The sequence below is a fragment of the Filicampus tigris genome, chromosome 10 (assembly GCF_054856515.1).
Source record: "Filicampus tigris isolate MCC_2025a chromosome 10, RoL_Ftig_1.0, whole genome shotgun sequence".
NCBI classification, from domain to species: domain Eukaryota; kingdom Metazoa; phylum Chordata; class Actinopteri; order Syngnathiformes; family Syngnathidae; genus Filicampus; species Filicampus tigris.
This window is the reverse complement of record NC_141226.1, coordinates 18,228,510-18,255,286: the sequence shown is the minus strand read 5'-3', so window position 1 is coordinate 18,255,286 and position 26,777 is coordinate 18,228,510. Positions and strand designations below refer to the sequence as shown.

The 26,777-nt window shown below is 42.6% G+C and overlaps 3 protein-coding genes across 5 annotated transcripts in view; 2 read left to right on the top strand and 1 right to left on the bottom strand.

Moving 5' to 3' along the window:
• spidr (scaffold protein involved in DNA repair) overlaps positions 1–9,460 on the top strand; it is a 40,828-nt gene extending 31,368 nt beyond the window's left edge. The window contains exons 12-20 of one of the 2 annotated variants that reach the window (XM_086042057.1): positions 1,039–1,129; positions 1,545–1,673; positions 1,761–1,820; positions 3,125–3,323; positions 4,581–4,724; positions 6,294–6,387; positions 6,463–6,577; positions 7,475–7,534; positions 9,079–9,460. In XM_086042057.1, coding sequence (XP_085898183.1) covers positions 1,039–1,129; positions 1,545–1,673; positions 1,761–1,820; positions 3,125–3,323; positions 4,581–4,724; positions 6,294–6,387; positions 6,463–6,577; positions 7,475–7,534; positions 9,079–9,198 — 1,012 coding nt within the window. In that variant the 3' untranslated portion in view covers positions 9,199–9,460. The remainder of the gene's footprint in view (positions 1–1,038; positions 1,130–1,544; positions 1,674–1,760; positions 1,821–3,124; positions 3,324–4,580; positions 4,725–6,293; positions 6,388–6,462; positions 6,578–7,474; positions 7,535–9,078) is intronic. The other variant, XM_086042058.1, reaches the window with a different exon arrangement.
• Positions 9,461–9,470: 10 nt separating this feature from the next.
• Positions 9,471–10,812, bottom strand: cebpd (CCAAT enhancer binding protein delta). Its single transcript, XM_086042064.1, has one exon. The coding sequence runs from the start codon at positions 10,674–10,676 to the stop codon at positions 9,828–9,830; it is 849 nt and encodes a 282-aa protein (XP_085898190.1). The 5' UTR covers positions 10,677–10,812; the 3' UTR covers positions 9,471–9,827.
• A 2,219-nt stretch (positions 10,813–13,031) lies between these two features.
• On the top strand, positions 13,032–24,129 carry mcm4 (minichromosome maintenance complex component 4). Of its 2 annotated transcripts, none has more exons than XM_086043254.1 (17): positions 13,032–13,145; positions 13,796–13,880; positions 13,966–14,127; positions 14,208–14,347; positions 14,426–14,527; positions 15,368–15,463; positions 15,547–15,642; positions 16,046–16,184; positions 16,292–16,512; positions 16,596–16,716; positions 17,886–18,145; positions 20,028–20,393; positions 20,490–20,617; positions 21,290–21,497; positions 21,944–22,172; positions 23,579–23,712; positions 23,796–24,129. In XM_086043254.1, the coding sequence occupies exons 2-17, from the start codon at positions 13,820–13,822 to the stop codon at positions 23,889–23,891; spliced, it is 2,559 nt and encodes an 852-aa protein (XP_085899380.1). In that variant the 5' UTR covers positions 13,032–13,145; positions 13,796–13,819; the 3' UTR covers positions 23,892–24,129. The 2 variants fall into 2 exon arrangements, with proteins under 2 accessions (XP_085899380.1, XP_085899381.1); XM_086043255.1 differs by having other exon boundaries at positions 13,079–13,145; positions 13,800–13,880.
• The last annotated feature ends 2,648 nt before the right edge of the window (positions 24,130–26,777 follow it).

Here is a 26,777-nt window from a genome sequence, read left to right as displayed (position 1 = left end):
TCTTGAATGAATCTATTAAATGTGAAGTCGACCAGATTTCATGCAAATTCCACTTGATTTAATCATGTTCATCTTACAAATGTGAAATAATTGATTAGCAATTACATGCTGGATTTAAGAAAATGAAACCGGCAGCCAATATCCTATCTTTGAGTGCAGAGGTCCCTTTTTTGAGTCTGAGAGCTATTTCTTGGTTACTGTGTAATGAAAAGGGCTACCAGTTTGATACACATCTCTGAAATAATACATTGACTCCAATTATCTTGATATGAATGCAAAGACTCTGATCATGTTAATCATTGGTCACAATAACTACCAGCAATGATTTAACAAGGTATGCAACAGATAAACATCAATATGCAGCACTTTCTTCCATATCATTGTTACACTCACTTGTGAACTATTATTAGATCAATGTCCCAAGCTTTGAGATAGTACAGAGCAAGTTTGAAGTCAAGTGAATGGAATCTATAGTACAAGGGCGCAAAAGTATGACTGATGTGCAAAAATGAGCCGGAATTGTACATTAAAAAACTCATAGACTTTTTTCTACGTCTCTGTGTGCTACACGTGCCACCCAATTTTTGAAACCCTAGTTCAAACATACCAGGATAGGGCTTTGGGATTGCCACCTGGGTAGGGGGTGCTACAGACCAATTTTTTTTTGTACTCGTTTATAACATGTTTAAAATATCACATTTTTGCCAGGCCCGGTCCAAGCAAAGTTTTCGTTCATGTTTTATGCCCGAAAAAATGTGATTCGTTGCCGATGGAGAGCAGCAGTGTTTATGGCAGCTGTACGTAAGTAATAGATACAATGTATCCACTCATATATGACTGCGACCAGCGTCAAGAATAGTCAGCGGAACACATATATGAGCAGTTGATTATCCACTGCCTCCCTTGTGCTACAGTGGAAGTGAAACTGCTTGCCAAAGTTCTACTAAAGTCCTTTATTCAGCAACAATCCCCCCCCCCCTCGCACCATCTGCCCCACCCTCTTCTCACTCCTTACTCTACATCCTGTCTCACTCTCAGGCGCTCCAGTCTTTTCAGCTTGATGGACAGTCTGTGGCCCCCACTGAAGCACCCCCTCGAGTGCCATGGAAACGCAGCAAGCATGCCCAGTGTAAGTTCCAACTCTAGCTGGACACATTATTAGGTACACCTGCACGAACCAGTGCAACGGCAAACTGTGTGCTAAGGCCGGACTGCCCCCTCAAAACAGGCTGATTTCTGTGAGGCAAAGAAAATTGTGACGGCTACTTTAAGGTCATTATGGGACTGCTAAAACTGTACTCGAGTGGTGGCCTATAACTTTTGCACAACAGATTACTATGTATCGGCGCTGAAAATTACTGTTTGTGCTACATAAATTATATTGCAAAAACATCCCTGCTGCTTAAAGTTGATTAGGCGCAGTGACTTCCTTGAGGGTGGTCATTGCTGTTTGTTTGCCAGGCAACCAGCAGAGAGTTGAAAATCACAAGAAATGAGGCTAAATTTTAAAGAAGCTCATCATTATTGTCTTGTTTTCATCCCAGAACCATCCTCCGAGCTTCTGCTACATCCTGTCAGGTCAAGAGAGTTCCATCGAACCCGTGGAAGAAAGTCCTAGCGTGTCCCCACTGCATCTTCTGCCCACAGGGCAAATGTTACGAGATATACTACAAGTGAGGCATTTATGTGCAGGCAGTAATGTGAAAAATGAAGTTGCACAATTACCAAAAACCTCAAACTTCATTTTTTTTCCCTTGCAGAATGACCAAAAAACATATTGCTGCAGTTTTATTGCCACTGTTATTTACAAGAGAATACAGGTATTTTTTTTTCTCATTCACTTTAATATCATTGTTGTTCTGAATAATCAGTTCCTTTTTGAGATGGACCCCAACAAGCCTGAAAACTCACTGATTGTTGCTAGTGCGTGTCTCTTGGTGAAAATACAGTGCATATACATCTAGAAAGATGGATGATGCTAAATTGCGAAGCTTTTTTGCCTTTGCCATCTAATGTCAGCGAAGAAGGGCATCAAAATTTGATGATTCTTGTACAGCTTTGCCATTAAAAAAAAGAGTGCGAGGTCGCACATATAAAAAAGTGTTCTAAAAGATTGACGCCTGACACCAGTTTCACCAATCGACATGAAGATATCACAACACGGTGCACCAAGAAGTCTCAAAGATCTATGCCCAAAATTGAACAGGAAGTTTGGGCAAAATCCTTTTACGTATTTCGACTTATGGAATTCGTTCAAATGAGCCCTAATCAGAAACGTTCTGAGACAGACATTTTGCCACTTGCCGGCCACTTACTCGTTCAGGTAACAATCAATCATGGCTCACTTGTTTCGTGCATTTGGTCATGTGACTTTCGCAATCTGAGCCCTGAGAGTGTGTGACGTCATTTTCCGTCGACAGCAATTGGCAAAATGGACGACCCTTGGGATGGATACAAAAAAATCACTGGGTGGATTTTGCTCCTTAATTCATATTGCACAAACACAATATTAATCAGAATACCATGTTTGGACGATATTTAGTGGGGTCCCATAAAACATATTGTAAATTAAATGTTCGACCTGACTTCCACTTTAATTGCTAAACTTTTTTGCAGCATATGGTGTTAGTGTTTGATGATCATTTTGAGGATTCTCTTCATTGCTGCTTACCCCTTTCATTTTTTTTTAAGTTAGCACTAGGCGATTTAAAACCTAAAGGTTTCCACTGCCAGAAGCGGCTCAGACCTCCTTTTTTGAGCTTATTTGCCCTCCAAACTGATAAGATTGGCCTCTGACGTCGAGAAAAGCGCTCGTATCGCCGCGTGTGATAATGCGCGCGAGGCTCGGCCGTTCTTTGCTATTGATTGGCCAAACCTTTAAACTTTGACCAAGATGAGATAGCAAGCGACAGGTGGACTTTGTCCACTGCAGCGCCGATTAGATGTGTGAATGTGGCCGCACTGGCAAAGTGCCGCCTGTGTGTTTTACGGGATGAGTGAATCACCCCGTATAGTTGAAGCAATTAGAGACATGAATGGAAAGGGCTTAGATGACTTAATATTTCCTTTATAGTGCTTTGCTTTTTAGGTTCCGCTGAAAATGTGCCTCCCTTTCTGCCCTCAGACTTGCGATGTAGGTCAAGGTGAGTTTTGGCTGGTGCTAACAGACCAGAGCCTGCAGGACAGCCCGGCCGACCGGCCGTGCAGGCGAACGGTGGCACTGCATATCAATGCTTCCTGTGCGCTCACTCCCTGTGTCCTAAAAGCGCTGAATGACCCCGCCGTGTGCCGCTTGTCATTCACAGACGCCATCAAGGAGCACGGTAGTGTTTCATCTACTGCTCTTTTCACCTATAAATATTAGTAGTTTGTACATTATTACAACTACTATGTTTTCATGCATTACCTTTTAGCGCTGAAGATGGTGAACATAGGGCTAGTTTTAGTTGCATTATCTATGGCTATGTAACTAACGAGGCTAAATTTTTTTTTTTTTTTAATCATTTTGGCGACCGCAGGCGTTGAGAGGCAACCATTGAGCTTCATGTGTTTATGTTTCCATTTACATGTTACACTTTTACTACACATCGGAAGAAGAGAATACATCGCTAAAAATTAAGCCATGTGACTGTGAAATACCGCAAGATATTTAGCATGTGAGATTCCGCTGACACTGATTGGCTGCAACCGTAGCTAGACCTGATCAAGCTTTACACTCTAGTGGTAATCATGTAATAATCTTAATTTGGTGTTATTTATAGTTGCAACACAACAATTTAAAACTGTTGCATTTTCCTCCCAATACATTTTTTTTCACCAATACAAATGATCCTTCATTCATAAATTATCAACTATGTCAGGTGAATCTGGCATTTAAAACAAAATGAAAAAAAAAAAAGTGGCGCAGCTCCTCAAAACACAGATATGCACTCACACAAGAGTGTGGAATGAACACCCCTCTCAGCTCACCTTTAATACAGTGCAGAATAGTTGGCCCGCTTTGGTATTTAGCTCTTTTATGTATGAAATTCACTGGAAGTCAGTAATTCTATTATTTATTTATTTTATTTTTTTTGTGCAACCCCTTGGTGTACTGCCTAGGTTCTGGCAAATGTCTAAACTGACATTTTTCTAAATTGAGAAAAATTTTAGTTTCTTATTAAGCCCCCTGGTAATTTTTTTCTTCCAAAAAAACAAAAAAAATGAGGGTTATCCACAGGATTTTACAGTAAGGCTACGAAACATTCACACTCATGTTCACGCCTGTGGATGATTTAGTGTGTTCAATGAACCTAACATGCATATTTTTGGAATGTAGGAGGAAGCCAGAGTATGAAAACCCACGCAAGCACGGGAATTCGAGTACTTCACATTGATCGGCCGGGATTCAGACCTAAAGCATGATGTTAAATTCATTTTTTTTTCTGATTTATTTTTCTCATTTTGGATCTCAGTAGATTTGTAAAGGTCTACCTAAAGAAGTGGCCTGCGAGTGTACACAGAAAGAAAGCATTTGCGTTTCCATATTTTCCGTTCATTTCCATGGTAACGTGTGGTTTATTTTTATTTAATGCATGTAGGTGTCCTGTTGTGCGTGGAACATTCCATCATTGAGGTCGCGGACTCTGTCCCGTCTCGTTTGACGCAGGAGCCCCCGGCCCAACCTGCGAGACTGGATCCACTCGATGTAGAGGTCACGCCCAACTCGCTGTGCACTCTCACAGGTCAGTCGCACACACCCTGCACCTTCAAGGTACCTTTGAGGGCAAAAGAATGCCGGGCAGTCCAAGCCTTTGAGTTTGACTCAGTAAAAACACTTCAAATGTTCATTTTTCAGTGCTCAGTCCTCCCCTCGAGGCCCAAGACACACTTTCAAGTGCATCCATTTTTCAACACATATTTTCCTCAATAAGGTTTAAAAGTTTGCTCGGAACGAACACTAACAAGTTGAATTTGCCTCGGCAGCGTGACGGCCAAGCCATCAGCGAAACGTGTTTGCTTTCTTTGATTCCTTCCAACTGTGCAAATGTGACTTATAAAAGAAAAAAAAAAGGGAAAAAAGGCATCTTAAATCAGATAATAATCTGCATCTGTCGACTTGTGCGTGTCACAGTGGAGGGGCAAAGTGCGCACCCGCGACCCCTTCTCGCTTCTTCTATCCGCACATGTTTGCTCAGGTGGCCGAGAAAATAAATACAACATTATCTTTTGCACTCAAGTGTGAACAGTATCTGGTGGAAATGATGAGTGGAGTAAGGGCCCGGGCCCAGAATGTGCTAGAACTTGTTATCAATTTCTTATTTAAGGCAGCATACTTGTCTTGTTTTTGTGTGTGAGGAGTCAGATGTGGTTCTGCTTTGTCTCATTGCCATCTCAGATTTTTTTTTTTTTTTAATCCAAAAGTTGCAAGCAGCAATGAATAAGACCTCGCAACCGTTTTCATGACGGATCCCTAAAATGATCATCAAAATTTGATGCCATGCTCTACTCACGTTAGATGGCGTAGCTATTGATATCAAAACTTTGTAAACTAGTGACACCCGTTTGTCAAGGATTCCTACTTCCATTTGAGGCTCATTGGGGAAAATCTTTAGTTGGAGTGTGGCAAAGTATAAGTCGTGGAGTTTGCCCAAAAGGGCTGCTTCGCACCAAAATGGCAGACTTCCCGCTCAATTTTAGCCATGGATCTCTGAGACTCCTTCGTGCATCCAGTTTCGATATACCACCCAATTTTGTGTGGATCAGCTAAACTGGTGTCCGAGGCTAATTTGCTCCGCCTTTCTGAAAATCCTCTAACATCAGATTTGGACGGCACGCCACGCCCACATTGGATAGCGTCAGCATGCAGTTTGCAGTTTTGTGTCGATGGCGCTCATTTGGGCAAATTCCTTAGCAGGAGTCCATCGCAAATTATGAGACCGAGAATTCAGCCAAAATAGCTGCGGCAAACTAAAATGGCTGACTTCTTGTTTAATTCTGGATAAGGGTCCTTGAGACTTATTTGTACGTCCTGTTATAACAAACATGTCCACCCAATTTGGTTTCCATTGGTCAACCCGGTGTTAGGATATATTTTGTTCTAACTTTCCTGCGGGTGCTACTGAAGATAAGATACACGTGCTTGCAAAAATTTATGTTTTTTTTTGGGGGGGGGGGCTTGTATACCATGTCGCCTGAAAGGTGATTAATTTGAAATGTGATTTAATTTGAAAAACACTGATATTAAGACATTGACACATCAGCCTTCACCGACTGGTGTATCATGCATGCAGATTTGCATTTTATCGTTGCAGGTGTGATTGTTGGTGTGGATGAGAGCGCGTCTTACTCCTGGCCCGTCTGCAGCCACTGCGGAAGCCACAAATTACGACCGATACCTCCACCAGGGTAAATTTCCAATACGAGAGAGAGAGCGAGCAGCCCCACGGCAGTTGTCGGTGACTCATTTTGTTTTTATCACAGTCAGAGCTTCCACTGTGTCTCATGCAAGTCGACGATGGACGAGCCAATTACCAAAGTGCAAATGGAAGTCTTCCTGAGCTCTCCTTCTGTACAAAATTGCAAAATAAAGGTGAAGGTGAGTGTGCTTGATTTGCAGACTGTATTTCTGCAAATCCCCACAAATGGTACACTTCACGGTAACATGAAAAAGACATGTCTCAAAAGTCAATCAAATCTCAAAGTATGTGCACGTGATGTCAACAAATTGTGTAAAAACTCGGATCACTAAAGTGCAGTAAATGAACATCTCAAAATTGACACCAGGTGGTAATCACCAAGTTTATTTGACTTTTTCTTTAGCTTTCTTTTTTGACGGACAAGACTTGAAACCCGTAAAGATTTGAGGAATAAAACACAAACATTTTTTTTTGTAAATCTCTGTAGATGTATTTGAACAGGTGGTGCCATTTGGTGGTTGTAACAGATTAACGCTGACATTTGGTACGTCTTGCAGTAGACATTATTACAGAATTTACTCAGTGGCGGTCAATTTGCCAGTCATTCATTATTTCAATTTACTCCCAAATATCAAGATATTTTCCAAAATACCCAAATGATCCTGAAACATTACAGTTAATCCTCTGTACAAATTTCCTAAAATTTATACACACGTGTGAGAGAGATTTTGATTCATATTTGAAATAGAGATTTGTATTCGTATTTAAAATAAATGCAATATTTGGGTTCTGTAGAAAACGATGCATGCATGTTTTAAGTGTTTCTATACATGTAAATACAGTATCTTGCTATTGCCTAACTTTGTAATCAGCCTTGCAGAGCGATAAAACCATCATCTTTCTCTGTGCTGATATGCACTATATGTTATTTAAACTCGGGGTCAATGTGTCACTCAGCATCTGGTGCACATTAGTGATGAGTCATTAGTTTTAATTTACAGTCCTAAGAGGATTATTTGCAACATTAATGTCAACACACCTTCATTTTTTTTTCCCTCCCCTCACCACCAACACAGCTGCAGCAAAATACGATCATGTCCCTTCTTGACACGGCCGTGCTGGAGTGCACAACAGCGGTAGGTTTTTTTTTTTTGTTTGTTTTGTTTTTTTAACTACGGTATACACACTTTGTTACATAAGACGGGGCTGAGGCGGGCGCTCTGATTGTGCCGCATTGATCTTCTGTAAGGTCACATCTGGCAATAAAACCGATCTAATCCCTCGGGTTGTTATTGTCCACTGGTGATATATGCAAGTTTTCACTACCTTTGTAATAGTTATGTAATTAATAGGATCTCTTTGGAATAGTTGTAATGTAGTGTGACAACATAAGTATTTTGTTTTTATATCAACTCAGACCATCTTGTCTACCTGCAGGTACATATCATGTTTTAACATGATACCTGTACATCGAGGTCTTTATTTTTCTTAAGTGGATTTAACGCCCAATTGGTATAGATGGATGGATACTCCTATTGGGTGGGTTTGAAGTACAGCGGACTGTGCTGAGCTCGATTAACACATTTTTGAGAATAATTAACGCTTCTCCAGCAGTGATTGTAATTGCTTACATTAACAGTTTAAATAATAAACCTCCCACAAACTATGATCGGAAGCTAAGCACACAGATACAGCACTTGTATGTACACGTTAACAATTTGGCGGATGATGATGATGATACACAATGTACAGTACCCGTTTGTACACGTCAATAATTATGATGGTGTCGATGAATTACTGTAGCTGTGCAGTCCGGTTCGAAATAGTGACTGCGACTGCAAAGAAAAGCGCAAGAGTTCCATCGATAGTGCCGACACTCCTGGGATGGGAGCAAGGTCTGCTGCTTCGTAGCTCGCTAGCTCAACGTAGCATTTAGCGTTTCAGTGTTGGCTGACCCGAAACCGCTGAATCCACACAGTGACAACACAGAATGGCGGTCGTAGATACTAGATACATTCCGTGATGTTCCACTGAGCTGTTTCTGCGGATTCCGCTTGTTTTGGTGTCGCGTTTAGCCCTAGTTTGGCAAACTCCGTCACGAACCAAAACAGACGTGGTGCCACCATTACAGTATCCCTCTCCCATGGACCATCAATCATCATTTAACACAGTTTCTGTTAGATTTGTTATTAGATAAGAGTGTGAACAACCTTCTGTCCTCGCCGCGGAAATATAGTTGAGCGGAGAACTATTTTGATGTTTTTGTCTTTTTTTGGGTGGGTTACAGCCACCAGTAACCGTTTACTATAGTAACTGAACAGACACTATAGTGCAATAAATATCATGTATACCGTAGACAATATTTTACCACAAAAATAGAACTTTTTGGGACTTAGACATAAAATCACAAGTAGGTGAGTTTTCCGCAAAAAAAAAATGAGGATAGGTTCCCCAAAAATTTGCAAATTCACAAATGCTAAATTGTAGATATGCTATATGTCTATATGATGTCTATATACTATGTTTATACTGTACATATTACATTGTGAACAGAGGTATTTATTTACGAATGGCGGGGGTGGGGTTATCGTTACCAGCGCGAATGACATCACTGAACTAAGATAATTACAACTGCTCGCATGCAATAATAAATATTTGTTGTATGTGTTTGTGGTTTCAGTGTTCAGAGTATGAGGTGTCCAGTGTGCTGGGGAAAGAAGTGGGCCCCCTCACTCTTTACGTCCGCGTGGTCTCCAGGAGACCTTCACTGTGGATCAGCCTTGAAGAAATTTGCCTCTGAGGTTCTTTTTTTTTTTTGTCTACTTTTCCCCCCTTTTGAGGGCCTCTTGGTGACTGCATGAGGCGAGCACTGTGCAGCAGGAAGATGAGGTGGTGTTGGTGTGGAGTGGCGGTTGACAGACCCAGCGTGGACCAATGGTATGCGTCCTGTCAAGCCGCCCACGTGCTCCATCATTTCACTTGTACCGCGTTTATTTAAAAAAATAACAAAAACAAACATGGAAAATAAAGTTGTGTTACTGCTGATATTTCACTACACCACAGACCAGTGTGCACCTTTGCAGCTTTTTTTTTTATTATATCATCCATAAACAAAATGTTTCGTACAAACTATAGAAAAAAGATCATGCTCTGGCTCTTATACAAAGTTTGGAATTATAAAACATGTACCATGGCAGGTATGTATGACATCACGTAAATGCAGTGGTAAAATAATTTAATAATACAGAGAGAAAAATAAATCCCACAAAAATATGGCAGCAACATCATCATATAGTTTCCAGTGCCATTATGGTAAGCTTAAAATACATCTGGTACAGATGGTAAACAAATTGTCTCTGAGGTATGTCTTCAAAAAAAAGTTTGTTCGAAAAAGGAGGGCTCAGGTAGACACACGGGAGAGTCACCTGGTCACCGAGCCTCCGCGCTGACGCTCCCCGCAAAGGAGGCGCCGGGCATCTGCTTGAAGAACTCTCGGAGGCCACCGAGCTCCCGGGTGAGCTGCTCGACTGCTTTGTGCAGTCTGTCGTTCTCGGAGCTCAACTCGATCAGCTTCTGCTGCATCTCCAAGTTGCGCATCTTGGCCTTGTCCCTGCTTTTCCGCACGGCGATGTTATTCCTCTCGCGCCGTTGTCGGTACTCCATGCTGAACCTGTCCACCGCCTTCTTCGACTTCTCTCGGCCGGACTTGCGCGGCGAGCCCTTGGCTGAGACGGGCTCCGGCGTGGTGGGCGGCGTCGGCTGCCCCGTGGGGAGGCTGACCGAGGTCTGCGCGCAGGTTTCGATCTGACACGGCAGCGACGACGACATGTCGCTGTCGCTCCAGTCAGACTCCTGTTTGATTGGCGCCCCGTACGGACCCTTGTCCAGCACCATCGAGTCCGATCTCCGCTCCACGACGTACGGGACCGTGCAGCCGGGCAGCACTGCGCCCTGCGCGGCGTACAGCTCCGCCTTCTCCTGCTTGACCGTGTTGAAGAGTTCGAGGAAGATCTCGTCGTTGCACAGTTCCAGGTTGGGCACGGACGTCATGGACTCGATGTACTGGCTGAAGTCGATGGCGCTCTCATCGTCGTAAATGGCCGGGGCGGTGAGCTCCGCCATGGTGGCCCCCTCCTCCGCCCGGATAGCTGGCTTGCACGGGCCCGGGGGCGGACCCCCCAGCTTGGCGTTCTCGTAGAAGTTAGCGGGCTCCATCGCCCAACTCATGTTGCATGGTGGAGACACGCCGTGGGGGTCAAAGCTGTATATGTCACACATGAACTCTGCTGGTTTGTCCACGCGGGGCTGTTGAGTGTGTTGCTGGTCGTACTTCACTTCCTGATCCCTGATCGCTGACTGTCAGGACGCTTTTTTAACGCCTTGTCAAGTTGACGCTTCTGACTCGTCGCTAACTTTGGCGCACTGTTTTGTATCGCTTCGCAGTGACGTCACGCACACCCTCCCTCTGACGGGCCAGTCAAGTTGGGAGCAGGGTCACATGATCTCCGGTAACTTCCCATTCGAAGGGAACAGGGGGCGTGCCTGTTCTTTTTTTTTTTTTTTTTTTACTACAACTACATGAATGGCTCTGAGTTGTTTACATACTGTTGCAACGTTTTGGATCATGATAAATTCTGGCCCTCGGACAGTTGATAACCATCTAACTGCAAGGGGGGTACTGCTGCTGGTGGGGCCTAAAACAACCCCACTAACGAGACGGCCCGCAAGACCCCCTTGACAGACATGCATTCATCATTGAAACTAACTTTAATTGTTACCAGTTTAAAATCACCATAGACGACCCTTCTATCTAAAGCAGGGCACAAACAAACACGATGATGTTGCTGTCTTTTAACTTTTTTTTTTAATGTTGGCGACTCCGATCACGAGAATTAAGGATAAAATCGTGCTTAATGCTTTGATAAAAAATGAGAATCTTTCTGACAAGTAGTTTATCTCAGGTAGTTGACGTCACTATTCGTTTAAATATACATTGAGGACATGCTGTAAATTGAATTGTGCAAAGGATGCTGACTGAGCTACAATGAAAACAAAAACAGTAATGGCACTACAGAAATTTGCAAATTATCGACTGTTTATCGTGTGTGTGGTGTACTCCAGATGACCAACGTAGCAGCAGCACACCACTCAACCACGTACATGACAATCGTCTCATCATTTTTTTTTCAATCGTCTCATCATTGTAGTATCAAGACTGACCTGGGAGAGGCAGCATGGTGCCACATATGATCAAATCAGAATCAGCTTCATTGGCCATATGTAAAAACATAAAAGGAATCTGTCTCCGATAGTGTGAGGCACTCTAGAAAATTATTTCAGCATTTCGGGGATGAAAAATAATTCTTTGCACACATCCACCTCAGCATAATCACTCAGGATATTCTTTTAGAGATAACTGATAATCAGGCCTATTTGCTGACTCTGATTGGAATTTTTGATTGTTGGTGTGTGCACCCCGCTTGATGGTGCTGACCAAAGTCCACATATACAGTACACACTTTGTGTTTTGGGCCATACAGTGTTGAACAAACCATGAAACGACAAGGAATTGTTATAATTGTGAACATTAGTGGCTTTGATAGTGAAGTGGGGTGCACACATACTGATAACTGGGACAAAATTGAGCATTTTCCTCTCTTTTGATATAAGTCGGCAAAGGCCAGTTCGTCTGATGTCTCGAAAAGATGATCTTGACTGATTATTCTTCAATGTGGGATGTTTTTAGAGTAATTGTTCCTCCCCGATCCGCTCACAGTCCAGCTATCGTAAATGTTAAACTTCAAAGTTGATTTAATATTTATGATCAGACTTCCTTGAAAAATGACAAGAGTTTGCAACGGCAATAAGGTAACTGTCATCTTTGCATCTTCTATTTGTTCTTCCACAACTATTCTTTCTTCTTACCAGCATATTCATCACGTGCAATCCTATTACAAGGGGTCTATCAGATTCCATGCTACAGATTACAGAAACTACACATTTTTTTATGAAAATCCCTTGACGGCCATAAACACAAAGCAATCCTATGACAAACAGCAGGTGCGGCGTAACTGAGCAATGAGCATGCTTCTTTCTGCCATGTGAAGTGCGACGTGTCGTATGTCTGGAAGTGTTGTCAAGTAAACCTTAAAGTTTCAAGGCCCGAGTGAACGACGCAAGCACATTTCGGCACTGTAGACGGAATTATAAAATGGAAATTGCGCCACACAGTGGTTGATGTGCACAGTTGCAGGGTGAATGACGACATGCAGTAATATATTTATAAAACATCAATAAACAGGACATGATTTTCAAATAATGAACGGTGCAGTTACAGTATTTAATAAGGTACGACATATTGTAAACAATTATGATAGTGAAAAAACGTAGGTAGTTTGGATTTTAAATAAATAAATAAACGTCCAGTTTGGACGAAACCAAATGAGATGGAGGTATCCCCATATTACCATAAACTTCAAATAATACATATTATAAATAATGTTCACTAAATACGATGTGACATGTACCCATAAAGTGTCTTTGACGTACAAACGGGACGGTTAAACCCCCATTTGATGCCGATATGGAAAACAACCACACTCGAGTTCCACCCTCAATACTGGAAGATTCAACCGGAAGCAAGAAACAGATCCTGGCTCACCATTGGTTCAAAGTTCCCCGCGAAAAACACGTCATACGTAGTTTCGCGCCACTGCAGCAATACGACAGACGTGTAGGCAAAAAGAGGTAAGAAGCAACTCTTGCTTGACTTTTGTGTGGTTAAACCTTTTCACGTCAGCTTGATCTCCGTCCAAGTCGCTAAACACGTCGTCCTCCATGCTTGCCATTAACGCTGTGCTGTTGTTCGTTCACTTATTTGTTGTAATTCCGAAGCTGGTTGTCAGGTTATTGTTTGCTGTGCAGCCACCCACACGTGTAATGGTGGAAATGTTGCTGACTGAACTAAAAGTTTCCATCGAAACACATTATGACCTATTGAACCCCTGCTGAATTTATTTATCCAAATGATAATGAGTAATCTGATTGACTCACTAAAGATGCCAAGTTGGGTCGTCAAACGTTAAGCATCACCTCATACACTAGCCCTAGACAATGAGCAATGGCTTCAGGCTGCTGTCTTTTTTTCTCACAATTTTGGAGGAGTTCCAAATAATTATCCTACCCCCTCTAATGCATTGCAATGGGCGTCAGTTATGCTCCGATTTGTGCTAATTGCGGGTTTTGTCCGGTCACTTTCTCCCCAAAAAATAGCGGATGTCCAACAGTTAGGTTTCTTCACAAAATCTTATAATACACTGTAAAGTCAGTTTGGCTTTGTTTGAACTTTTAATGTTATTATTTTCATAAACGTCTTTTATTAATTTATTATGTTTTAGTTAGATCTAGATCCACTCTCCACAATGTCTTCTCCAACATCAACTCCTGGTCGCAAAAGAGGGAGGAGCACCAACCCGTCCACACGTATGTTGTACCTAAATGCAAATGCATACATGTCATGTTTCTCGATGATTTGTCGGAGGAGTGATCGTATCGTATTGTGTTGTAGCCAGCAGCGATGGCCCGGCCTCCTCGCCGGCATCTCAGCGGCGCAGAGCCCATGACTCCTCCGCGGGTGACCTGATGCCCATGCCCACCTCGCCCGCCACCGACATGCTCAGCCCAGCGGCGCCGCAGGACGTTTCTCTCTTCTCCAGCCCTCGAGCCTCAGGTGACTTGTGCAGCACGTGTACCCTCTTTTGTTGTGTCTAGACGTTTGTTTGAACTTCCCCGAACATCCTTTTCAACCAGTTCTCCCCAACGACGTGGACATGAGCTCCCCTCTCATGTACGGGACGCCCCGGAGTAGCATCCGAGGCACCCCTGCCCGCCAGCGTCCCGACCTGGGTTCCGTGAGAAAGGCCCCTCAAGTTGATCTTCAGTCTGAGCCCGTAAGTGCAACCTAAATGGCCGTCCAGATGCATATTCTCTCACAAGTCTTTCATTTGGGTTTTCTTGTTTATTCCCAGCCGAGCGGTGAGGGCGTGGTTGCCAGTGAGCCCAACCAGGGTCAGAGGTTGGTCATCTGGGGAACTGATGTCAACGTGGGCACCTGTAAAGAGAAGTTTCAGGTATGTGGCATTTTACCTTGATTCTTTATTTTTTTTGGGGGGGGGGTGAGCATGGTTTGCACTGCCTGCCTCAAGTGACAGTTTTGATTTCTGCTCTTAGGTGACACATTTGAGAGTTGTCACTACATTCAGCTCTCATTTAAATGAATGGGGTGCAGGGAGAAGTCCGCTTAAGCCAACTAAACCCTGTAATGTATTTAATTGTATCTTTTAATTTTTAATAGGTATTTATTTATTTGGGTGATTACTTTCCTTTTTATTTTATTATTGGTCTATTTTAAAATGTCTTTACATTTGATGAATGTATGAGGCAAGACACCTTTTTATTTAGTGCATTTCATACACAAGGTAACTCGGTGTGCTTCACATAGTTACAAAACAACATTTTAAGGCAAAATACAACATTTAAAGGTGAAAGAAATTAATTCAAGACAAAAATAAAATAGAGGAATAAAAATCAGTTTACTAAAATTGCTAAAAGAACATACAGCACAAGAACATCATTTTAGAAATGCTCTTAAAGACGTTAATCATAGCTATGGGGGGCGTCAAGTTGCAAGATTTTTTTTTTTTTTAACCTGTATTTCTGCAACTTCCTCTTTTTCTTCTACACCATTGCAGCAGCTGACAAATTACATTACATTATTATTACGTTACAGCCCTCCTGTAGTGGGCAGTCTTGGCAGCCAGTAAGGCGTCATTACATTACAGGAGTTGGGGATTTTCGGGGGGGGCAACAAAGGCTCTAAAGGCCTGAAATGGAAATTGGGTTCTTGAACCTGGAGAATAAATCTCGCCATGCTGTATAAATCCCGTCTCATCATCTGCTTTTCCCCACAGAGGTTCCTGCAGAGGTTCGTCGACCCCAACTGCACCGAGGACGAGAACGCCGGTCTGGACCTCAACGAGCCTATCTACATGCAGAAACTGGAGGAGGTAACTACTACTACTACTCCTTTTTATTATTACAGTTCGAGAATATGTCACTCATCGATCTTTTTTGTCTGCTCCGTCTTCAGATCAGCGTCGTTGGCGACCCTGTGCTCAACGTCAACTGCGGTCACGTGCAAGCCTTCGACGCAGAACTTTACAGGCAGCTCATCAGCTACCCGCAGGTTTGCTTCCTCCTGTCTGTTAAACTCGAGTTGCTACGTTTCCATGTAGAGGTGAGCTGAGGAATTTTGTAAAATTTCAAATGCGAGCAAAAAAAATAAAAATAATGTGGCTCATTTGGGTGGGAGCGTCACCGGAAACTTTACTGGGGCTATCACTCCAATTTTTGTTCATATAAATTTAACTCATTCACTGCCACTGACGAATTGACTTGTTTTCACAGTCGAGCCATTCAATCCCAGCAACTTTTATATTTTATTCCCAATTTTTTCAAACGTTATTGTAAAAGAGGGTCTGAAAATCTGGCAGTGAACGACGTAATGGGTTTTGATTTATGTGGAGACAGAACATTTCCGATAAAACAATCACTCTGATGATCATTTCCTCCTGCGTCCCCTTTGCCAGGAAGTCATCCCCACCTTCGACATGGCGGTCAACGAGCTCTTCTTCGAGCGTTTCCCGGACTCCAGCCTGGAATACCAGATCCAGGTGCGCCCCTACAGTGCCGTGAAGACCCGCAACATGAGGAGCCTGAACCCAGAAGGTGAGTGGGACCTGCAGGGCGCCTCTGCTGTGACATCGTATTTAACACGCCGCAAATTTGGAGCGAGATCGGCGCGGCTAACGGCGCCTTCTGTCGTGGCGCCGCAGACATCGACCAGCTGATCACCATCAGTGGCATGGTGATCCGCACCTCGCAGCTCATCCCCGAGATGCAGGAGGGCTTCTTCCAGTGCCAGGTGTGCGCCTTCAGCACGCGCGTGGAGGTGGACCGCGGGCGCATCGCCGAGCCGGCCGTGTGCCGCCACTGCAACACCACCCACAGCCTGGCGCTTATTCACAACCGCTCCGTCTTCTCCGACAAGCAGATGGTGGGTTGCCGAGTGCCGGGGCAGATTTGTTTACGGTGCGTGTGGGCGGAGTCGCGGCATCTGTCGCTTTCTTTCGAAAACAGATCAAAATTCAGGAGTCGCCCGAAGACATGCCGGCGGGCCAGACGCCGCACACCACTGTCGTGTACGCGCACAATGACTTGGTGGACAAAGTGCAGCCCGGAGACAGAGTCAATATCACCGGTGAGATGTGTGAGGCCTCATTTGGTGTGCATGGTTGAAGGGAGACACTTGCGAGATTCCTCATAGCAACATAAATGTGGTCCAATCTTCAGATTGGGATCAGGCCAATATCAAATGCGATTAAATGTCTGGTGCAACTTGGACATCGTCGCTGTCCTGTGAAAAACGCATGCCCAATTTTGGAATGTTTTTTGATTTTCATGTTAATGTGATTTTCTGTAATGCGGAAACACAGTTCACGTAAAAATAAGAAAAATGAAGAAAAATGGACGTAGGTGTTTTTCACAGGACACTGACGATATGTGCCAATGCGAGTGGAGTGTAAATACACAGATTGGATCTGCCACATCAAAAAAAAAAAATACTGTACCCCGCTCGGTGATCACTTCAGACCAAACAATACAAATTAAAAACTAAACCCAAAAGTTTTCTTTACCATAATATGCTCTATGCTACTAGTCTAAACACGGCATTCTGATTGATATTGTGTTTGTGGAATATGAGTTAAAGCGAGAGACAACCCATTTTTTTCAAAAACATGTTCCCAACAGGCCCACTAGTTGAAACACGGCATTCTGATTAATTTTGCGTTTGTGGAATATAAGTTAAGCAGCAAAATGCACTCATTTTTAGCCATCTCTGTGGGCAGCCATTTTGTCTCCTGTCGACTGAAAATGACATCACAACTGCTCACAACGACCAATCACGGCTGACCTGTTGTCTGAATCCGAGCCATGATTGGTCATTGTGAGCAGTTGTGATGTCATTTTCAGTCGACAGAAGACAAAATGGCCAATCATCGTTCAGCTTCAGAAAACAGGTGAGCCGTGTTTTGTTGTTGCCTGAACCCTAAGCAACTGTGATGTCATTTTCAGTCGAAAGCAAATGACAAAATGGCCGCCCCCTGAGATGGACAAAACCAAGTAGATTTTTCTTCTTAACTTGTATTCCACAAATGCAATATTATCAGAATACCGTGTTTCGACTAGTGGAGGCGCATAGAACATATTGTAAAGAAAATTTGGGGGTTGACTTTGTCTTGAAATAACACTCGCTGTCAATCTAAACTCCGGACAAAATGTCGAAAATACCCGCGCTTCACATGGAGTCATGATGTGAAATCCCAACTTTATACCGAAGCATCTGCTAACGCTGCCGTGTAATCGCAGGAATCTACCGGGCGGTACCCATGCGCGTCAACCCGTTTCAGAGCAACGTCAAGGCGGTGTACAAGACCCACATCGACGTCATCCACTTCCGCAAGACGGATGCGAAGCGCCTGCACGGCCTGGACGACGAGGCCGAGCAGAAGCTGTTCACCGAGGACCGCATGCAGACCCTCAAGGAGCTGGCGGCCAAGCCTGACGTGTACGAGCGCCTCGCTTCCACCCTGGCACCCAGCATTTATGAGCATGAGGACATCAAAAAGGTGTGTGTGTGTGTGTGTGTGTGTATATGCTCTTGTCTTATTTCTAGTATACTGTATATTAGGGATGGGCAGCTTCAAAGGATTTTTCATCAGCGCTACTGGAGTGGGGTGCTTCTGGGGGCCACTCGCATCCTAACTAGATGTATGACAGAAATGTCATTTTAAACAGGACAAAATGTCTTTTATTGAACCAATGTGCAGAGGAGTATCTTAATGCTCAAATACATCAGAAAAATTTGACAACTTTTTCCATTCTTTGGTTTGAACCTCTTAAATTACATCATTGCTCCTTTTACATTCGATTAATTTCTTGTTACCGTCAAGCCCCCAAGGACTCCAAAATCCCTCCCTTTTATTTAAGCAATCATATGTAAGCTTCTGAACTTGTGAAGGAATCAAGTCTCTGATTATTATTCCCCCCCCCAATTGGTTTTATCATAGTAAGTCATATCAGTTAAAAAAGCATGTCTCCTTTAACCCATTAGGGACAGGAGCGCATAACCGCGTTTCTACCACTAGAACCGGGAGCGCTGTTGCGTCATTCTACCTTTAAAGCCGGTAGAGCGGATACGTCGGTCTTTTTTTTTTTTTTTTTTTAATCCAATTCTCCGTCTCTTAGCCAATTTAATGCTTCAGAATATACACGTGAGGGTGGCACAAGACCGCGGAGGATGTCGTGGAATAATTCTGTGCCGTAGGTAGGCTAATGGCGGACGTCGTCGATCGCCGGGAGCTCTGGTTAAAGTAACGGCAGCGATATATAGACGACGTGCACGACCAGTGGAACCAGTCGAACGTAGTATGATATGGTTTGCAGACAATTACGATATAGACGTCTTTGTAACAGAATTTATCAATTTTTTTTTTTTTTTTTTTACTTAAAATAGTGCTTCTCTTGCACTGACACGTTATTTTTACATCTTCAATTGAAACAGTAAATAATAATAAATTCTGCCTGTGCGAAAGCCACATGCCCAAGCTCTTTAATTCTTTTGGAATTATTAATTATTAATTGGGGCTGAGATATTCATCATTTTGTAAGTGTTGAATTTCTGGGAAATCTTGAGGTTTTCAAGGGTAATTCCAAAGGCGACCTTAGGTTTTGGGAAGCTGTTGAGAAAGGCGCTTTAGTCCTTAATGGGTTATTAACTTCCCTAAAGGAATTGAGCAACCACGGCAGATGCAGCAGAAGTTCAACGGTAGTGTTCCCGTATCTTAAGAATAGACAGAGTATCGGTTCTGATATTCAATGTTTTGCCAAATATCGGCATCAGCCTTTTTTTTTTTTTTTTTTTTTTTTTTTTTATATATAAATATGGCTGATAATAAATCAATTTAAAACTGTTAACTTCAAGGACCTATCTATTTAAATGTATAAGAGATTCTACTCATCCTGGGAACACTGCACTTTTTGTTTTTGTTTGAAATCAAAACAAAGAAGTGAAATTTTAACATTTCTATAATTTCAAAAATTTCAAGGACTTAATTTACAAAACTATATGGAGCTGTTCTTTAAGTTTTCATGAAACCTTTGAAGACATGGTGATGACCCCGGGAGCTCCTTTTTTGTTAGAATTTTACTACAAAGATGTATATTGACAAACCGTAATCTTTTTTTTTTTTTTTAAATCAACATTATGCAAATCTGAAAAAATGTTCAATAAGCTTAGACATTTCAACAAAATCTTAGCTTACATTTTTTTTTTTTTTTTTTTTTAGACTTTGACGCCATGATTTTCCTTTTTGCTGAAAATGAATATCGGCTCCAAATATTGGTTATCGGGCTCCTTGACTACTGATATTCGGTATCGCTATTGGCCCTGAAAAAAAAAAACGAGTTGTAATGTTTCTCTTCTTGACCACTTTTTCTTCCTCATTCCAGGGCATTCTTCTGCAGCTCTTCGGCGGCTCCCGCAAGGACTTCAGCCAGACGGGCCGCGGTAACTTCCGCGCTGAGATCAACATCCTGCTGTGTGGCGACCCGGGCACCAGCAAGTCTCAGTTGCTGCAGTACGTGTACAACCTGGTGCCCCGTGGCCAGTACACGTCCGGGAAGGGCTCCAGTGCCGTTGGCCTCACCGCTTACGTAATGAAGGACCCGGAGACGCGGCAGCTGGTGCTGCAGACCGGCGCGTTGGTGTTGAGCGACAACGGCATCTGCTGCATCGACGAGTTTGACAAGATGAGCGACAGCACGCGCTCCGTGCTCCACGAGGTCATGGAGCAGCAGACGCTTTCCATCGCCAAGGTACGCCAACCTCGATGCCGCTCGAGTCACGCGGGGGTGGAAACCTGCTCTCCGGGATCACAAGTTTCTCCTTTTTTTTTTTTTTTTTGCGAGCAGGCAGGAATCATTTGCCAGCTGAACGCCCGCACCGCCGTGTTGGCCGCCGCCAATCCGGTGGAGTCGCAGTGGAACCCCAAGAAGACCACCATCGAGAACATTCAGCTGCCTCACACGCTGCTCTCCAGGTCGGTATCGCTTGGATCCGCGGTCCTTCGCCATTTGGTTGAAATGGTACAAACACAATCAAATCCTCGGTTTTCACCTAATGGTGGTCAGTGCCGCGGCTAAGCTTCCTATCGCGAAGAAGTAGAAACTGACAGAATCTAAATGAAAGTCCTTTGTCCACAAAACGTTGGTCAATAGCAGCTCACTCCTATCAAGCCACTGGGAATGAGGGTTAGTATAGTTTATAATAATTAAATTTTGTTTTGACTTTTTGACTGTTTTTCAAATTCAATTAGTTTGTTTTTCGTTTTTGAAAATGCTTTGTTTTAGTATTAGTTGTAGTTTTTTTAAATATGGAGAATTTGTCCAATGCAAGATGGGGTGGGAAAAAAAAAGGTCACTGAGTATTGTGTAATAAAGTAAACTAAACTGCAATCTTCAAACGATTGTTTGACCTTCCTTCTTCTGTACGGACGTAAAGCAATAGTGAAATAATTACATTTAAAATCAACCGCGAAAGCTTATGTATGATAAATTGACAAATGTTTTATAAACGTAAGATGTAGTTATGTTTTGTTTTTTCTTTCAAAATTCTTTTTATTGGTTTAACAAGTTTACACAAAAATCACACACAACCCCACGCCCCAAATCCCTACGGAAACCACTGATGTCTTTTTTTTGCTCCTTGCCAGGTTCGATTTGATTTTCCTGATGCTGGACCCCCAGGACGAGGCGTACGACCGTCGGCTAGCCCACCACTTGGTGTCGCTGTACTACCAGAGCGAGGAGCAGATTGAGGAGGAGTTCCTGGACATGGCCGTGCTGAAGGATTACATTGCGTACGCGCGCACGTACATCGCCCCGCGACTCAATGAGGAAGCCAGCCAGGCGCTCATTGAGGTACAAGCGTTCCACCATTTTGCCATGCATAGCGTTCTGCTAGTCGTTATTTGCATTGGCGTGTAGCGACCAATCACGGCTCACCTGTTTTCTGAAGTTTGGTCGCGTTACATTGGCAAGCTGAGTCGTGATTGGTCATGACCTGAGCCCCGAAGCTCTGAGCAACTGTGATGTCATTTTTCAGCCGACAGCAAGTGACAAAATGGCTGCCTCCTGAGATGGATAAAAACGGATGGACTTTGCTACTTAATTCATATTCCACAAACGCAATATTAATCAGAACGCCGTGTTTAGGCTACAATATATGATTATGAAGGACATTTTTTCCTTGACTTCCACTTTAAGGATATTTTCAAAGGACCAATAATTACAGTACCCAGCAAACTATAAACATTACATATAGAAAATAGTAAATGTAAAATCGATTGTTGGATGGTCTTCCTCAGGCCTATGTGGACATGAGGAAGATAGGCAGCGGCAGGGGAATGGTGTCGGCTTACCCCCGACAGCTGGAGTCCCTGATCCGCTTGGCCGAGGCTCACGCCAAGGTGCGCTTCTCCGAGAAGGTGGAGACCATCGACGTGGAGGAGGCCAAGAGGCTGCACAGGGAGGCCCTCAAGCAGTCGGCCACCGATCCCAGGACGGGATTCGTGGACATCTCCATCCTCACCACTGGTAGGCGACGACATCACATTTGAACCATCGTTTCTGTAGTTAACCATTCCGTTATTAGCTTGAATGGTGATTGAGAAGGGGTAATGAACATTGCCGGTGTACCTCATTTTTCAACATTATAAATGTGAAAGGCCCGTCAAAACAATAACATACAGTACAATAATATTTTCCTCACAAGTGAAAAGCAAATGGAAGCTAGCGCAAGAAGCTAACATTGCTATTGCTTCTAATAGTCACACTGCGCTTCTTACTAAAACGGCACAAACAGAAATGGAAGCTAGCGCAAGAAGCTAACATTGCTATTGCTGCTAATGTTCACACTGTGCTTCTTACTAAAACGATGGATTAAATCAAAAGTCTTTGCTCACCAAATTGTGGTCATTGTTTGCCACAGCTGAGAATCCCATCAAGCCATTGATTGCAAACACACAAAATACAAGAATAACCAAATAAAAAATCAGTCATGGAATATCTAAATGTTCTGTTTAGAATAACGCTTGAGTGCTGAAATTTACTCTATCAAGAGAATGTGAACAATAACATTAAGTGGAGACCTTCCACAATAGAAACAGTAACAGCAAAAAAAACGGACTCAACATGTCCAAACTCATTTGTTCACAAAGTGGGTCAATACTGGCTGTGACTGATTGCTATCATGCAAACGTGAGCCACAACAGGAAGTAGAAGCCTACCAAAGATAAAACTAACGGTACAAAGAAAAACTGTCTCATAATATCCTAATCTAACTGGAACAAAAGCAGCAGGTAGAAAGCTATCGAAATAAAACAAGTCACACAACACACAGGTCAACAAATGTTACTTTTTTTTATTTTTAATCAGAGAGGCAAATATACTTTTTATAGATTTTTTTTTTTGCGCTAATTCCAATTCTGCTCTTGTTTTTTTTTTTCTTTTGCACAACAGGTTTTCAAAATGATACAAAAACAATACAATGTGTAATATGGTTATATACTTAAGGGTTAGGTTCAGCAACAGGTAGATTTTTTTTCTGAAATGTCATAGCTATACTGTAAAGTTTTTATAGGTCAAACTTTACAATGAAATTTCTCAAAAACCTGATGTGGTAGCAAAAAAGTGAAGACATTTTTTTTTTTTTTAATCAGCGACAAAAATGTTAAGGGACACACAAAGCCATCTCTGATTTAAATTTCCTGTTGACTAGTGATATTAGTCTTTTTGTTCAATATCAGGTTCAATCAATGGGAACAAAAATCTGAATGTTGAAATCTCACAGAATATTCCAATCAGCTCTTTAGTGAAGGAGAAGCTGGTTACTAGCTCCGCCTGAGCTTCCTATCAAGGGAATGGAAACAAAAACCTAACTGAATGAGTAAAATGACTATGTAGGCTGGAGTGTCCCTAATAAAGTGATTTTCTGTTGTCAGGTATGAGCGCCACAGCTCGTAAACGTAAGGAGGAGGTGGCCCAAGCCCTCAAGAAGCTGATCCAGGCCAAGGGGAAGATGCACGCCATCAAGTACCAGCAGCTGCTTGACGACCTCCGAGGGCAGTCGGAAACTGTAAATAAATATACTTTCTTTTCTTTTTTAAAAAATTGTCTTAATCTCCAGGAAATGACCCATCTTGTTTGACTTCCTTCCAGGCCGTGACCAAGGAGTTATTCGACGAGGCGCTGCGAGCACTCGCTGACGAGGATTACCTAACGGTCACTGGAAAGACGGTGCGGCTCCTTGCCTGAGACGCCACCTAACTTTATGTACAGTGTTTTTTCAGATCTATTCTCTTTGTACTGTAAAAACAAAAATAATGCGTGTATTACTGACATACATTTTTCTGGGTGTTCAAAATATTGTGGAAGTTCATTTTTTGACACTTTTGTCTAAAAAAAAAAAAAAAGTTTGGAAATTGTGTTTACTGTACCACCTATTTCTTGATAATGCTCTTATTTGTTTGTATTAAAGTTCAAGAAATTAGAAGCTGCTCACGGGTCTTTTTGTGGAGAGGTGAATGAGCTCCTGGACACAATTGGAATGTTGTGTGGCAATTAAAATATGCTCTGTTCACCTGTGTGCTGCTACTTTAACACCTGTCAAAATAGGGTTTCAAACTAGGGTTAGGGTTACCAACTAGGTTTTCCAAATAGGGTTAGGGTTTCCAGATAGGGTTTCAAATTAGGGTTTCAAACTAGGGTTAGGGTTACCAACTAGCGTTTCAAACTAGGATTAGAGTTTCAAACTTGGTTTAGGGTTAACAACTTGGTGTTCAAAAAAGGATTAGGGTTTCAAACTAGGGTTTCAAGCAAGGGTTAGGGTTTCAAACTAGGGTTTCAAACTAGGGTTAGGGTTTCAAACTAGGGCTAGGGTTTCAAATTAGGGTTTCAAACTAGGGTTAGGGTTTCAAACGAGGGTTTCAAGATAGGGTTAGGGTTTCAAACTAGGGTTAGGGTTTCAAACTAGGGTTTCAAACTGGGGTTAGGGTTTCAAACTAGGGTTAGGTTTTCAAACTAGGGTTTCAAACTAGGGTTAGGGTTTCAGACTAGGGTTAGGGTTTCACACTAGGGATAGGGTTTCCAACTAGGGTTAGGGTTTCAAACTAGGGTTTCAAGCTAGAGTTAGGGTTTCAAACTAGGGTTAGGGTTTCAAACTAGGGTTTCAAACTAGGGTTAGGGTTTCAGATTAGGGTTAGGGTTTCACACTGGGGTTAGGGTTTCAAACTAGGGTTTCAAACTAGGGTTAGGGTTTCAAATTAGGGTTAGGGTTTCAAACTAGGGTTTCAAACTAGAATTTCAAACTAGGGTTAGGGTTTCAAACTAGGGTCTCAAACTAGGGTTAGGGTTTCAAGCTAGGGTTTTAAAATAGGGTAAGGGTTTCACCCTGGGTTAGGGTTTCAAACTAGGGTTTCAAACTAGGATTTCAAACTAGGGTTAGGGTTTCAAACTAGGGTTTCAAACTAGGGTTAGGGTTTCAAGCTAGGGTTTTAAACTAGGGTAAGGGTTTCACCCTGGGTTAGGGTTTCAAACTAGGGTTTCAAACTAGGTTTCAAGCTAGGGTTAGGATTTCTAACTAGGGTTAGGGTTTCAAACTAGGGTTTCAAATGAGGGTTAGGGTTTTAAACTAGGGTTAGGGTTTCACACTAGGGTTAGGGTTTCAAACTAGGGTTTCAAACTATGGTTAGGGCTTCAAACTAGGGTTTCAAACTAGGGTTAGGGTTTTAAACTAGGGTTAGGGTTTCAGACTAGGGATAGGGTTTCACACTAGGGATAGGGTTTCAAAATAGGGTTAGGGTTTCAAACTAGGGTTTCAAGCTAGGGTTAGGGTTTCAAACTAGGGTTAGGGTTTCAAACTAAAGTTAGGGTTTGAAACTAGGGTTTCAAACTAAGGTTAGCGTTTCGAACTAGGGTTAGTGTTTCAAATTAGGGCTTTGAACTAGGGTTAGGGTTTCAAACTAGTGTTTTGAACTAGGGTTAGGGTTTCAAACTAGGGTTTTGAACTACGGTTAGGGTTTCAAACTAGGGTTTTGAACTAGGGTTAGGGTTTCAAACTAGGGTTTTAAACTAGGGTTAGGGTTTACAAGTAGGGTTTAGAACGAAGGTTAGGGTTTCAAACTAGGGTTTAAAACTAGGAATAGGGTTTACAAGTAGGGTTTTAAACGAGGGTTAGGGTTTCAAACTAGGGTTTTGAACAAGGGTTAGGGTTTCAAACTAGGGTTTTAAACTAGGGTTAGGGTTTCAAACTAGGAATTTAAACTAGGGTTAGGGTTTATAAGTAGGGTTTTAAACGAGGGTTAGGGTTTCAAACTAGGGTTTCAAACTAGGGTTAGGGTTTCAATCTAGGGTTAGGGTTTCAAACTAGGGTTTCAAGCAAGGGTTAGGGTTTCAAACTAGGGTTAGGGTTTCAAACTAGGGTTTAAAACTAGGGTTAGGGTTTCAAACCAGGGTTTCAAACTAGGGTTAGGGTTTCAGACTAGGGTTAGGGTTTCAAACTAGGGTTAGGGTTTCAAATTAGGGTTTCAAACTAGGGTTAGGGTTTCAAACTAGGGTTTCAAGATAGCGTTAGGGTTTCAAACTAGGGTTTCAAACTGGGGTTAGGGTTTCAAACTAGGGTTAGGTTTTCAAACTAGGGTTTCAAACTAGGGTTAGGGTTTCAGACCAGGGTTAGGGTTTCACACTAGGGATAGGGTTTCCAAATAGGGTTAGGGTTTCAAACTAGGGTTTCAAGCTAGGGTTAGGGTTTCAAACTAGGGTTTTGAACTAGGGTTTTGAACTAGGGTTAGGGTTTCAAACTAGGGTTTTGAACTAGGGTTAGGGTTTCAAACTAGGGTTTTAAACTAGGGTTAGGGTTTACAAGTAGGGTTTAGAACGAGGGTTAGGGTTTCAAACTAGGGTTTAAAACTAGGAATAGGGTTTACAAGTAGGGTTTTGAACGAGGGTTAGGGTTTCAAACTAGGGTTTTGAACAAGGGTTAGGGTTTCAAACTAGGGTTTTAAACTAGGGTTAGGGTTTCAAAGAAGGAATTTAAACTAGGGTTAGGGTTTATAAGTAGGGTTTTAAACGAGGGTTAGGGTTTCAAACTAGGGTTTCAAACTAGGGTTAGGGTTTCAATCTAGGGTTAGGGTTTCAAACTAG